Below are 12,680 nucleotides of genomic sequence, written 5' to 3'. Positions count from 1 at the left end.
CTAGGGGAGCAGTACATAGCAATCAGCAGGAGGCTCCCATGCCCATTTTTGACATGATGCCATGAGACAAAATGGAGGCTGGAATCCATGTTGAAGAATCTCAGGAAAATTTTGCTCCTGACTGTGCACCACTGTGCTGTCCCCAATAGTAGAAATCCAGGGATGGTAATAGTGTTGTCTGGGACATCTTATGGAAGGTATGATTCCATAAGTATGACTGTCTTGTGACTAGCTTATGAGACAGTTCTCCCAGTCTCCCTTCATTTGTTGGTAAGAAGTATGCAGGATGGACAGACCTGACTTTGCTGTTATTGTTTTGGATGCTTTAGTCAATACATGTAGTCTGGCTGATTGATACAGTTGTGAGGGTAATTGAGAGGGCAGTTAAGAGTCAATCACATTGCTGTCCATCCGGATTAACACTCAGGCCAGGCCAGACCAGATAAGGATCATCTCTATAGGATATTAGTCATTCAGAGGTTTTCATGATAATTAACAATGGTTTCATGTCAATAGTTTGACTCTTCATTCCAGATTTTTACTGAATTCAAATTCCACCATCACAATGGGATTCGAACCCAGGTCCCCAGAACATTACCTGCTTCTCTGGATTACTACTAAACCACACTTTAATACCAATTACCTGCACTGTTTGCAACTCTAAGATGGAAAAATTCAAGTTTTCATGTTATCTTAAGGCCTACCTTTATATTTGGAATCTATCATGTTGCTGCTGGCTGAATTCTTTCTAAAACTTTTATGTTCTATTGTTCTATTAACATTTTTAATTTTGCTGTGCTGTCTATATATACAAAGAAATGAACATGCCAATAATTACTCCAAGTTCATTGTGAACTTGGTCAACTAATTCCATATGCATTCTTCTGACCCACTTTTTCTTTCTTATTTATCAGCGTGAACTTGGAACGTGGCACATCTCTGCCTTGTTGGATAGCCAGTCTGAATCTACTTTTAAGTCTTTTGCGACAACTCTCCTTATTGCTCTTGCTGTCTTTATTTGGGAAATTAGACAGTGAACTTCCTGAAAATCTTGCATTTTCTGGAGTCCAGTGTTCCATGTGTTTTGAAATCTTGAAATGAAGTTCTGGTACACATGTAGGAGAATATTTACACAAATGAAAACTGCTGTTGACAGTTTCATTTCCTTTTTATTTGATTACAACATACCAGTTAAAACTTGTAGATGACAGTGTGCAGATCTGGGTTAGTTTTAAAATTATTTCCAAAAGCTACGGCTGTAACTAAATGATTTTGTCTGTAACCATTTTCTGAGATGCATTCCGTCCTCCCTGTTTCCCACAACCGGCCGTTTCACGTTTTAAAGTTAAGCCCAAAATCTGAATAAACAGAATTTCCCCACTGAGAATAATGCAAATTCATTGCCGTTTTCATTTCATCTTACTGATTATGCAATTGTTTTTGCTTTTTGGAAAGCAATTAATATACCAGCTACATCTGTTTTGTGCACTTTATCAAAAGAAAATTGTATTTCATTTGCTTCTTAAAAATATCTGTGAGCATTGCTGTGTTCTAGGGCAGATATAGCTTGAAGTTAAAGACAGCACACTGAGTTACCAGAGATGAGAGTTGAACTTAACTCTGCTCAAGCAGTGTGGAATTGCTATAATAATTCAATTGACTCAATGTGAACATCTAAAATAATGCTGAACCTCATATTGTCAAAAAGCTCGGTTGTAACTGGCTTCTTGGTGTAAATCGGCAATGATTTTACTTGTCCATGTTGGACTTGCATGCAGTATCCAAAGATGGATGCCTTGAGTAACTGAATTCATGTCATCTGTAAGTTTGTTATTGTCTGATCCCTGATTGACCAAATCGAAATATGCACACATTTACTGCCAACAGTTTTTCTGTGGCTACGAACATAAAGACAAGATTTTTTTTCCCCTTATTTGTACCAACATTGGAGTATGGTACAAAAAGAGTATATGCCAAAGCCATGACTCGTCCCGAAAATGGTGTCCTCATGTTCAGAACTAATTACAAGGAAGGACTGGAAGTGAAATGTAATGCATCAGAGAAAGAAAGCAGTCATTTGCTGTGTGAAAAAAATGCCTTTCGTCATCTTGCTTCCCCCTGTAAAGTAGTAAATTACTATATGGTTAGAAGTGAAAATTGATTTGATTTTACTGTATGTAATCTTTAAAACTATATTCACACTTTAAAAAATTTAGGGAAGACTAAAATATAACTTTCTGTGGGGGCTGAGTAGAACAGAGACCTGAAGGAAGAAATTGGCAATCTGCAGTATTGCAGAATACAATTGCCAAGCATAGTTGCTGTTTTTGGATTGCAAACTTATCTGCTGAAGAATTTTTTAATCAAATTTCAACATAGTATGCTCATAATATTTTTTGGGTAAAGTCAGTCCATAGAATTTATCCTATTTTCTGTGCATTTTTATCATTTGGAACATCAACTAAGGAAGACTCCTATCAAACTGTTTTCATAGGGTTGCTTTAGCTAATTGCTTCTCCATTTGTTGTCTTGTATATGAAAAAAATCTTTGCCATCTAAAGCAGTCAGTGCAGTATTTGCTGCATTATTGTGGATGACCACTTTAATTGTGAACTGTTCAAGAGGTGCTGCTGTGAAAGGAGTTGGTAGATGGATAATAAAAGTAAAAAGGCTTTTGAGGTAATTCACTGCTAACCAGTTACCCAAAGTCGGTGCAGAGGTGGGTGTGAAACTAATTGAGAAAATATACTTGTATTGCTGGGAGTCGGTGTCTAGGCCCGAAACGTCAGCCTTCCTGCTCCTATAATGCTGCTTGGCCTGCTGTGTTCATCCAGCTCTACACCTTATTATACTTGTATTGCTGTCCTTTTTCATGTTTAAAAAATGCAGAAGTGCATTGATGAAATTGCAGTCTATAGGGGATTTTTGTCTGTGTCTAGTTTCAAATCATGACACCACTTACAACTTCAGAAAGATGATGTACATTGCACTTCAGGCATGATCTAGTTTAGCATATCTGATTTTTTTCAAAATATGGTTTAGCAATGCTGAAGCGTAAAACCAGTGGCACAAAGACAGTTGTTGCAGGAGGCATCTTAGGTAAACTTTAGCCAATGTACAATTGCATTGAAGCTAAAACTGCTAAGTTGTAATTTAGACTTGTAGCTCAAGGAGTGCTGGTGGATTATCAGAATCATTCACCAGATCCAGAAAATCCTCTGGAGGAGGGGGAAAGGAGGTACTTGGATCTATCTCAGGAACCTCCTGATCTGGGCCAGGACCCTCTGTATCTATTGCAGGTGATGAAGCAGTTGCATCATGATCTTTCACTGAACTTTCTGCTTCAAGAGGAGGTGGTGACTTAAAATCTTGGCTTTGTGTTTCACTTGAAGGTTGTCTTTCTTTTGCAGTTTCATTTTCTACTTTAACTTCAGCCTCAATGAGTTTTTCTTCAATCTCGGGTGAAGAAGCATTGATAATTCCTTCAGACTGCTGCACCTCCATGCTATAATCATCCAGTAAGGATTCGCGTTTCGATTTTTTAGACAAGAAGGTGGTGAGTGAGGGGCGTTTTACCAGCACAACGTTGTTATCATTATCCTCCAATGGATGTAGATCTACTTCACCAGTGGGCCCTGGACAAATTCCTGCCCATGTCTGGTCCTCTGAAGGACTTTTTGCATATCTTTTGCACAACAAAAGGACACATACTGTGATCAACATGAGCAACAACACACCTCCAATGGCATATGCAATAATTCTGCCTGCAGCCCCATTATTTTGCTGTTTAATGGTTGATCTCCTGGTGATTGATGTCATCAAGGTTGACTTGGTCCTCTTGTGTTTTGTCGTCAAGTGTGAAGTTGATTGAGAGGTGGCACTCTGAATTGATTGTAGCTCACTTGAAACTCCTGATGTGAACTGTGAAGTGGTATTAGGTGTATTGGTTAAGAAAGAAGTGTTGTTAGGGAGATCACTTGAAGGTGTACTTGGTATGGTTGGTGTAGTTGTATTTAACCAGGGCTCTGTAGATGCACTTGAGTTATGAAGTGAAGTTGGTGTGTTTGAGTTTGTTTGTTCTGAAACCATTGGCCGAGAGTTGATTGTGGCTGTGCCCCCAAGGCTGTCTGCCAGTAGGGCCAACGTAATCAATTGGATTGCTTCCATCCTTCTTAGTTTTAAAGAGACAGGCCTTCTAAACCAAAACCAGATTACTGATGACCGTAAAAACCTGAAAGAATGGAGAACAAAACATTTTTAAGTTAATTGTTTCTTTTAGAATTGCGTGCTTTTTGCAAAATATTTAAGCTTGAAGGAAATGTAACTCGTGCCTTTGTGATGTACGTGTTGGAGAAAGATGTGGCATGATATCAAGTTAATAAAATCTGAATGTAAAGCAAGTTTAAAAGTACGTGTTTCTCATTTATTTGCAAGAGTAACTGTTGTCAGTATCAATCTGTTGTTTTCGTCCTGAGCCACCAATTCCTTCATTTTTCCTGGCCATTGTCAGAGGCTGAGCCAGATAGTTTGCTACTTGGACACCGTATGAGATAGTGGAGCTTAGTTTCAAATGTTACATCCTCCCCATGACCAAGACCTCCCCTCTCCCCTCTGTAACATCTGCCCTGCCTCAACTTACCTGTTAAGACATTTCCATGTACTTACTGCCTCAGGATTCAATTATTTCAATGCTGTCCTACCCACCCTCTCACTTTATACACTCTGTATATTTGAACTCGTTAAAATTGTGCTGCTTGTATACAAACGTGCATCATGTTCTGTAGATCCCCCACTACTGTGCTCACTGACCCACACTGGTTCCTGATCTAGCAATGCTCCGATTTTCTTAGTTCTGAACCTTTTGTCAGATCCTCCAAGGTATTGCTTCTCGTGATTTCTTGTCACTATCTACATAACTCTTGAAATCTTTGCACTCCTCCAATTCTGACCACCTGCGTATCCCCAGTTGTGGTTGTTGGACTATTCGTGGCTGTGCTGTCAGCTGTCTTGACATTATGCTCTGTAATTAACCTTCCTATCTTTCTCCGCCGCTACCACTCTCTTACTTTAGTACCTTTTTAACTGAGTTTGTGATCACTAGTCTTAATAGATCAGATATCATTTGGTCACATTTGATTAATTCATGTCTTGTGGTACCTCTGGCAGTTTTACTAGGATTGAGATGTTTCCTCAAAGCAATTTCTGCAAGTGTAACTTCCTAAATGCTGTCTCTACATTTTTGAGGGGTTAATTGGAAGACAGGGAGAAGGTTTTAGCACAACTGTTATCTGTTTCAGTAATATGAATAGCAGCAGCTTGTGAGCAATGTTCCTCATTGCAGGTGGTGCTGAATCTCTCAATACCCCATCAAGAGTGATATTACCATGAATCTCTCTTTACAGACTGCCTTTGACCGGCTGGACATGGCTCCTCACACCGGCTTGATGCTTGAGGTAGTCAGCCAAGTCTGTACTGCCCCATTGCAACACACTTGGTATTCTGATATCAGAAGATAAGCAATATCTGGTGGTTCACTCATGCACAAAGCCGGATGATTTTGAATCATAGAATCCCTACAGTGTGGAAACAGGCCCTTCGGCCCAACAATTCCACACCGACCCTCGGACATCCCACCCAACCCCATCCCCTATAACCCACCTAATCTACACATCCTTGAACATGGGCAATTTAGCATGGCCAATCCACCTAACCTGCACATCTTTGGACTGTGGGAGGAAACCAGAGCACCCGGAGGAAAGCCTGCCTTCCATATTCCTCACATATTTCTAATATTCCAATACTTCCAAACCAGTGGTGAAAAACTGTAAGTACTGCCTTGCAGATGTGTTCGGCTGTACTCGGGAAGTCCAAAATATATTTTCAGCATTTGTTGTTTCATTCTTTTGTCAGGGAATGTTTCAAGATTTTGTCCAAACACTGAATTGCTTTCAAAATTGAATCATTTTGAAAAAAAGAGACACACAATCAGTAAATGTATTGTTAAGCTCTCTTTGTTTTTATTAGTTGAAGGACTGTTGTTGACCATGAAAACAACCTGCTCTTCAAATATTGTCATGATTAGTGGAGTTCTGCAGGGGTCTATGTTGGGACCACAAGTTGCCATACCATAGCGCCTAAATTTTTTTTAAAAAGAGTATTTTGTATTGCATTCTGTGAGCTGCATTTCATTGTTGCTGGCTGAATACAAAGTTATTTTTCTGAACTTTTTCAAACTTTAGATTAGACATACATTTCACAAAAATAGGGTGTCATTCTTTCACTTGAATGACATGATTTTCCAATCCAAGCATTCTCCAGTTCAAAGACAGACACATGACAGTAAATTGCTATTCCATTATTTTCAGATAAAAATGTTTTTTTTTCTTAGTTTCCAACATTATAACACACCTATTTTAGGAGAATTGCCCCAGTCTGTCTTGCTTTGATTTTCATGCTGCATTGAAGAGCTAGACCCTGAAATGTTGCTGAAGTGAGCTCTTGATATGATTTTAATTAAGTCACTGGTTGTATCAAATGGTGTATTTCTGGATCACATTGGTGTAATGCTATCAGTGTGCTGTAAAGCAACTGGTTTCCTGAATGGATTGTAGCCAACAGATGAAGGGCCTTGCGTATGCAGTCTGCTGCGGCTCTGTAATGTAAGCATTTCTTCTGCTTTGACACAAGAAAATTCAAGTAGTTCTTAAGCTATTGCAGGTACTGACATCTGAGTTCGCTATATCGTTCTCTTGTGTTTGTGTGCTTAAGATTAAGAGGTTGGTACATGTAGCTTCCAACCAATATTGCGCATAATCAAAGTGTGAATAAATTTTGGTTATTTGAAACATATTTTTCGAGTGAAACTGTTGAATGATTCTGACAGCTAAATCCTGACAATGAAAATTAATGATCATAACCCTGACCTGTATGTTGCACAAAAGCTGTTGTGGTCTTAATCATAGAATCTCTACAGTGCAGAAAGAGGCCATTCAGTGCATTAAGTCTGTGCTGACCCTTCGAATCCCAACATCTCACCCTATTCCCATAACCCCATATTACCATGTCTTAACCCAACTAGCCCGCATAACCCTGGACACTACAGGCCAATTTCACATGGCGAATCCAGCCAACATGCGCATCTTTGGACTGTGGGAGAAAACCGGAGCATCCGGAAGAAACTCATGCACAAAGAGAATGTGCAAACTCCACACAAACAGTTGCTCAAGGCTGGAATTGAACCTGGGTCCCTGGTGCTGTGAGGCAGCAGTGCTAAGCATTGAGCCACTGTGCTGCTCTAATTAGAAGCTGACTTCCTTTTTGGACTGTGGTACTTCATTGCAATTCAAATAAGACTGCAGCATATGTTTTATTTCTTGATGTTTTGAAAGTTGCCTGCTATCTCAGTTCATGTTGAATAAACAATTTAATTTTCAATTTATTTAATTTGCTCCCTTTCCTAACACAGATAGGGTTGGACAGCTTTTAAGTATCAATATTGCTGTATAATTAGCAGCAGAAAATGATGCCTGGGTAACCGAGGAAAAATTGTCCCCCTGTTTCTCCACAAGTTGAAATTGGGAACTTGGGGTGCGAGGGGAATTTCTTTCATCAACATTTCCAAAATGGCCATTTAAATAGTTATTGAAATAGCACAGCTAAGCAAAATTTATGCTGATGCGGACTGCATCATGTATCTGTGCACTCATGCACTGTGGTGATGAGATGTCGTTTCCCCAACCTCTCACCATGTGTAATTTGCTCCAGCTCAGAAAAGGCATGTGGAAGGCTCCTACCAGAAATCCCCACAGCATTGTCTCCAGGTGCAGAAAAAGAAATCTTGTGTCAACCTACGAACTGCTGTTGTATCTGATATCCTGTTTCGTTAAGTGCATTAGCAGTAGCTTAAAGTTCTAATTGTCCCTGTGAAGACCACATCTTTTTATTTTGGATTGTGCACCGAAATGGAACAAACGATGTTGATGTAAATTGAGGACTCTGGAAGAAGTTGCTGCATTTTTTTAAAGAAATCAGTTACTGGACATCATTGTGAGGTGTGTTTACACTTGTGTTGTTCATGCATCGGGAGTAGGATGTGCAGAGCAAGTCTCGCCCAGAGATGGGTTTCTGATTGGATTGTGCAATCAGGGCTAGTTATTGAGGCAAGGGATCATTAGCGTGGCAAAACCTGTTGTTCCTGGGCAGATGAACAACTTTGTGTGAACAGTACAGGGAGAGTGAGAGTTTTCTCTGTGCAGTGAAATAATCAAAACCTGAAAGATAGCTACTCTGTCCTACCATTTGTTATCTTTCCTCTAACCAGTGACCAAAAGACTATATCATTGGTATGTCAACCACTCAGTTTTCAGCAATCACTTGAGAGAATCTGGATAAAGAGAACAAGAAACAGAACGTCCTGGAAGAAACAAAAGGGATATTTCATGGAATCCTTGGAACTAGTGCTATTGAACTGTTTCTCCATCCTTAACATCCATGTTTGTTTGTCCCTGTCTAAGTCTGTATGTGTGTTGGGTTTGAAGCAGCGTTCCTTTAATCTAGATGGCTGTACACATGTTCGGCTGCTCCTATATTTCGTGATTGATATCAGCATGTCCATTGTGGCATTGACTCCCAATTCTTCTGACACTGCTGCACACTGACCTCGGAGGCTTGTGCACAAAAAATTAGAGGGAGTGCTGGGTTTAAGAAAGAGGTTAGAGTTTCAGCTAGTGGCACTATATGTTGATAATTCATAGTTTTGTTTGCCTGTGCTTAGAATTGATTTTTTAAAAAATTAATCATTTCTTGTTAGATACATCAACTTGGTTAGTGTTTTCTATTGACCTGAATTGATTAGACATTAACATTGGGAACTTTGAGTGATTTGATTGAATCTTTAATTTTTGTAATGATGGGAGTAGTCGGGCTCAAGCATCAGTGCACTTTCCCAAATGGGACATGATAGTCTTTGAGACAGATATTGGGACACAATCCAACAAAATAAATTAAACAAGATGGAAGAGCTAATTTTAAGTAAGGTTTAACAAATTTGGCACCACGTCAGCTGGTTTGGTTGTTGTTAATTTGAAGAGCATCTTCCATTTTTATTTCTTTTTATGACATCAAGAAATACCAAAGGGATAACACAGTGTGGAGCTGGAGGAACACAGCAGGCCAGGCAGCATCAGAGGAGCAGAAAAACTGATGTTTCGGGTCGGGACCCTTCTTCAGGGGAAAAAAAAAGAATCCCGACCCGACACATCAGCTTTCCTGCTCCTCTGATGCTGCTTGGCCTGCTGTGTTCCTCCAGCTTCACACTGTGTTATCCCTGACTCCAGCTTCGGCAGTTCTTACTATCTCTAAGAAATACCAAAGCACTTGCAGACTTTTGAAGTGGTAATGGAAGAAATGCAACAGTCAGTTTCAATCAATACATACCTACAAATGGCATTGTAATAATGATCAACAGATGTGTTTTATCAAATTAGTGACAGAAGGAACAGACTCCCGATTTCTCCCAACCAATATAGCTCTGAATCCAAGGTGGCCATCAAGAGCCATATGCAGTATGAAGTTTTAAATACATGCACAATCTATGTTCGGGCTGTAATATTGGTTTCCAGAGATGGAAATCTGTAAGGCCACTATGCCCCTGTATGTGCATGGTTGTTGCCACGTTGTTTCTGTGCTATGTTGTTAACATAAAATGTACACATGAAACAAATTTGGTCCTAAGATGAAAAACTGGATCTAACAACAATGAAATCCAGTCACTTGGACTGAATAATTCGTAATACTATGCCTGTGGTGACATGAATTACAAGTTATCGCTGGCATTGTTCATGTTTTGTAAAGAGATACTTTTCAAACAAAGAAAAGCCTACAGTTAACATTAAAACCCAAATTGAAAAGATTGTAATTCTTTTCAGCATTATTCTGAAGTTAGATGTCCAAACACACATGTCACAGACAGGAGCTTTTTCATTGCTGCAAGTGCTCAGAGTTTGTTTCGGCCCTGTGAATACATGGACAGCACCATTTTCATGGAGGGGAGCAGCAATTCAGTAACAGCACAATGCTACAACACTCCGTTTCTATGCGTGCACACTTATTGCTCTACCTAGCACTTGCTTTGCTGAGGAAAGACAGTTTGTCCAGATAACTGTCCAGAGTTAAGCTCTCTAAATTCACGAGGGAGCCCTGTTGCTTTCTTCAAAATAGAGCCATGAGAGCTTTCATACTTAACCACAAGGGCCGATGGAACCTCAAATTCAAGTTTCGTCTGAAAGACCGTTTTATGAAAGTGCATCACATAGTCAAGGCTGATGCTTTACAGTTTCATGTGCTCAAGTCCACGGAATGAGAATTGAATCCATGATTTTCTGAATTGGAGATGACAGTGCTACCCCTTAACCATAATTGACAACTTATCAGATAACACTGGCATGAATGCATCTATAAGTAGGTTTTACTTTGGTGTTACAATTTTTTTCCTCCTGAGGTAAAATTTCCCACAAAATTTCAGTGCTGATCTGCAGCTCCTAAAAAGGAAATTGACCTGTTTGTCACCATCTTGTGCTTGTGGCTGACTGTGGATAATCACTGTTTTTTTGCCTCCACTGTTTAATAAAAAAAAATGTAATTGTGCAAACTGTTATTGAGAGGTTTCAAAGTGGATGCTATAAGGCAAGTGTGTTATCATACCACAATTAATCAATCGACTTAGTGAATTACTGTCAATGGTCTGCAGCCACTCAACAAGAATGCCCATGTCTTCAGACGCTAACCTTGTACTGTGCCACAAATTATAAGCAAAATTAACCATCGAGGCAGACACATATTATGCAACAAAATGAATGTTTGAGAGGTGACACCAATTAAGACAGCAAATCCTGATTCAAATACCAGAAAGTAGTGCTGTGTTGATGTATGATCTCCTCTTGCCCCCCTGCCTCCTCCCCACCACCTTGTTACCTTGTTTCTCTTTCCTCCCTCCTCTGTCTGTCTGTTTCCATCTCTCTCTCCCTCTCCCTTTGTCTCCCTCCCTGCTCTCTTTCTCTCAGTTTCTCGCTGGTGTATTCTGACTTGCTTATAATCTGCCTCACTCTCTGCTGCTGTTTCTCACTCTTTATCTCTTGGTCTCGATATCGCACTCTCGATCTGTTGGTCTGTCACACTTTGTCTTTCTCTGCATAATTCTCAGCTGGCCCTATACATCTCTGTACATTTACTGTAAGTTTAATTTGCCTGAGTAACTATGAGCAGTACTTGAAAGGTTGACAATTTGTGATCATAACTTAGATTGTAGGATTACGATCCTTGACTGATCATGAGTTGACTGGAAATTTTTCTGCCTGGTTTATTGAGAAATTACATTTGTCTACATATCTGAAACAAAAATCTCATGCTTTTACAAACACTTACCACTGATAAAGTGTGGACTTGAACGTTGAAACGTAGTCCTAATTATGAAGTTGCTGTGCATTACACGCTAAGATATTTGCAAGTTCCTATAAAATTAAAAACTTTCCATTCATTGTCACGCTCAGTAAGACAGCAAATTCTCAAAGCCAATCTTCAAATGCTGTCACTTGTTAATTTTGAGGTTTTTGCAAAAGGGAAGTGAGCACAGTTGTGTGTTGTCCGGATGTGAAGAAATTAGCTCACCCAAATGCTAAATGCTGGCATTATTTTGAAAATAAAATTTGGAGCTTAGAAGTTTAAAGGTATAACTGTAAAATTTCCAATGTAATGCAATTTTCTGTATGATTCCAATGCTGCAGTCCGAGATCTCACATTCATTGCAAGTCTGCTCGTCATTTTAGTTTCATCCTGGTCAGGGTTAAACGGCTCACGCAGTTACACAACCTGTATTGGTGAAACTCTGTTCCTAGGACAATTCTTCTGTGAAATCCTGTGCCAGACTGTCCGCGCTCTCTTCCCCATCTCAAAGTTGGACTGTGTTTTATTCTATGATACCACTGTAATGAGTTGAGTTTTGAATTGATGTCTTTGGAACAATAGCGCAGGTGAATGAAACCTGATACTCCGTTCAATAAAGTCTAAAGTTTAAAGTCTATGCACTACCTCTTGCTTAACCTACAAGCTGGGTCAAGAAGTTGACTGTTGGCTAATTTGCTGAAATATGCTGCAACGACTGTGGTCCATGACCAAGTAATAGAGAGGAGGTGATTATCTGATCCCAGTTAGAGGGAGTGGATGCCTTTGTTTCTGCCTCCCTTTGTGTTGTTATTACAGTTGGCAGCCTGATTTCTTTCTGTAGCTGATTAAAAGCACCGCTACTTTATCTTAACATCTTTGAAGCGAGCCAAGTTCCATGTTTTCCTCCACCCCTCCTTTGGTTTTTCTGATGAGCGCATATCTCCACAGTTCCACTGGCCTCCAATGTGAAAATTGACATCAATTGGTATCGTTCATATTTCTGAGTCAGAACGTTGTGGATTCATGCTCCACTCTGGGACTTGGGTCCCAAGATGTAGTCTGATACTTCAGGGCAGGACAGTACCTGCAGTTTTCCTGATGTCTTGGTCCTCTTTAAATCAAGACTGCATCTGCCTTTTCTTTACACATCAAAAAAAGTGCCATGGGTTCTTTTTAAGAAGACCAGGAGTTAATCTGTATTTATCCTACCAATCAACAACATAAAATCAGACTCCTGGTTC

The 12,680-nt window shown here is 39.7% G+C and overlaps 2 protein-coding genes across 8 annotated transcripts in view; one reads left to right on the top strand and one right to left on the bottom strand.

The window, feature by feature from the left end:
• nf1a (neurofibromin 1a) overlaps positions 1-12,680 on the top strand; it is a 275,275-nt gene that overhangs the window by 172,558 nt on the left and 90,037 nt on the right. The window lies entirely within an intron of this gene.
• LOC109935323 lies at positions 1,121-11,589 on the bottom strand. The gene is made up of 2 exons (XM_020533982.2): positions 11,422-11,589; positions 1,121-4,231 (listed from the first exon to the last, which is right to left on the bottom strand). Exon 2 carries the CDS (start codon positions 4,165-4,167, stop codon positions 3,154-3,156), a length of 1,014 nt encoding a protein of 337 aa, XP_020389571.1. The 5' UTR covers positions 4,168-4,231; positions 11,422-11,589; the 3' UTR covers positions 1,121-3,153.

Source organism: Rhincodon typus, chromosome 26, assembly GCF_021869965.1.
Source record: "Rhincodon typus isolate 14 chromosome 26, sRhiTyp1.1, whole genome shotgun sequence".
Lineage (NCBI taxonomy): Eukaryota > Metazoa > Chordata > Chondrichthyes > Orectolobiformes > Rhincodontidae > Rhincodon > Rhincodon typus.
This window is presented reverse-complemented; position numbering and strand designations above follow the sequence as displayed.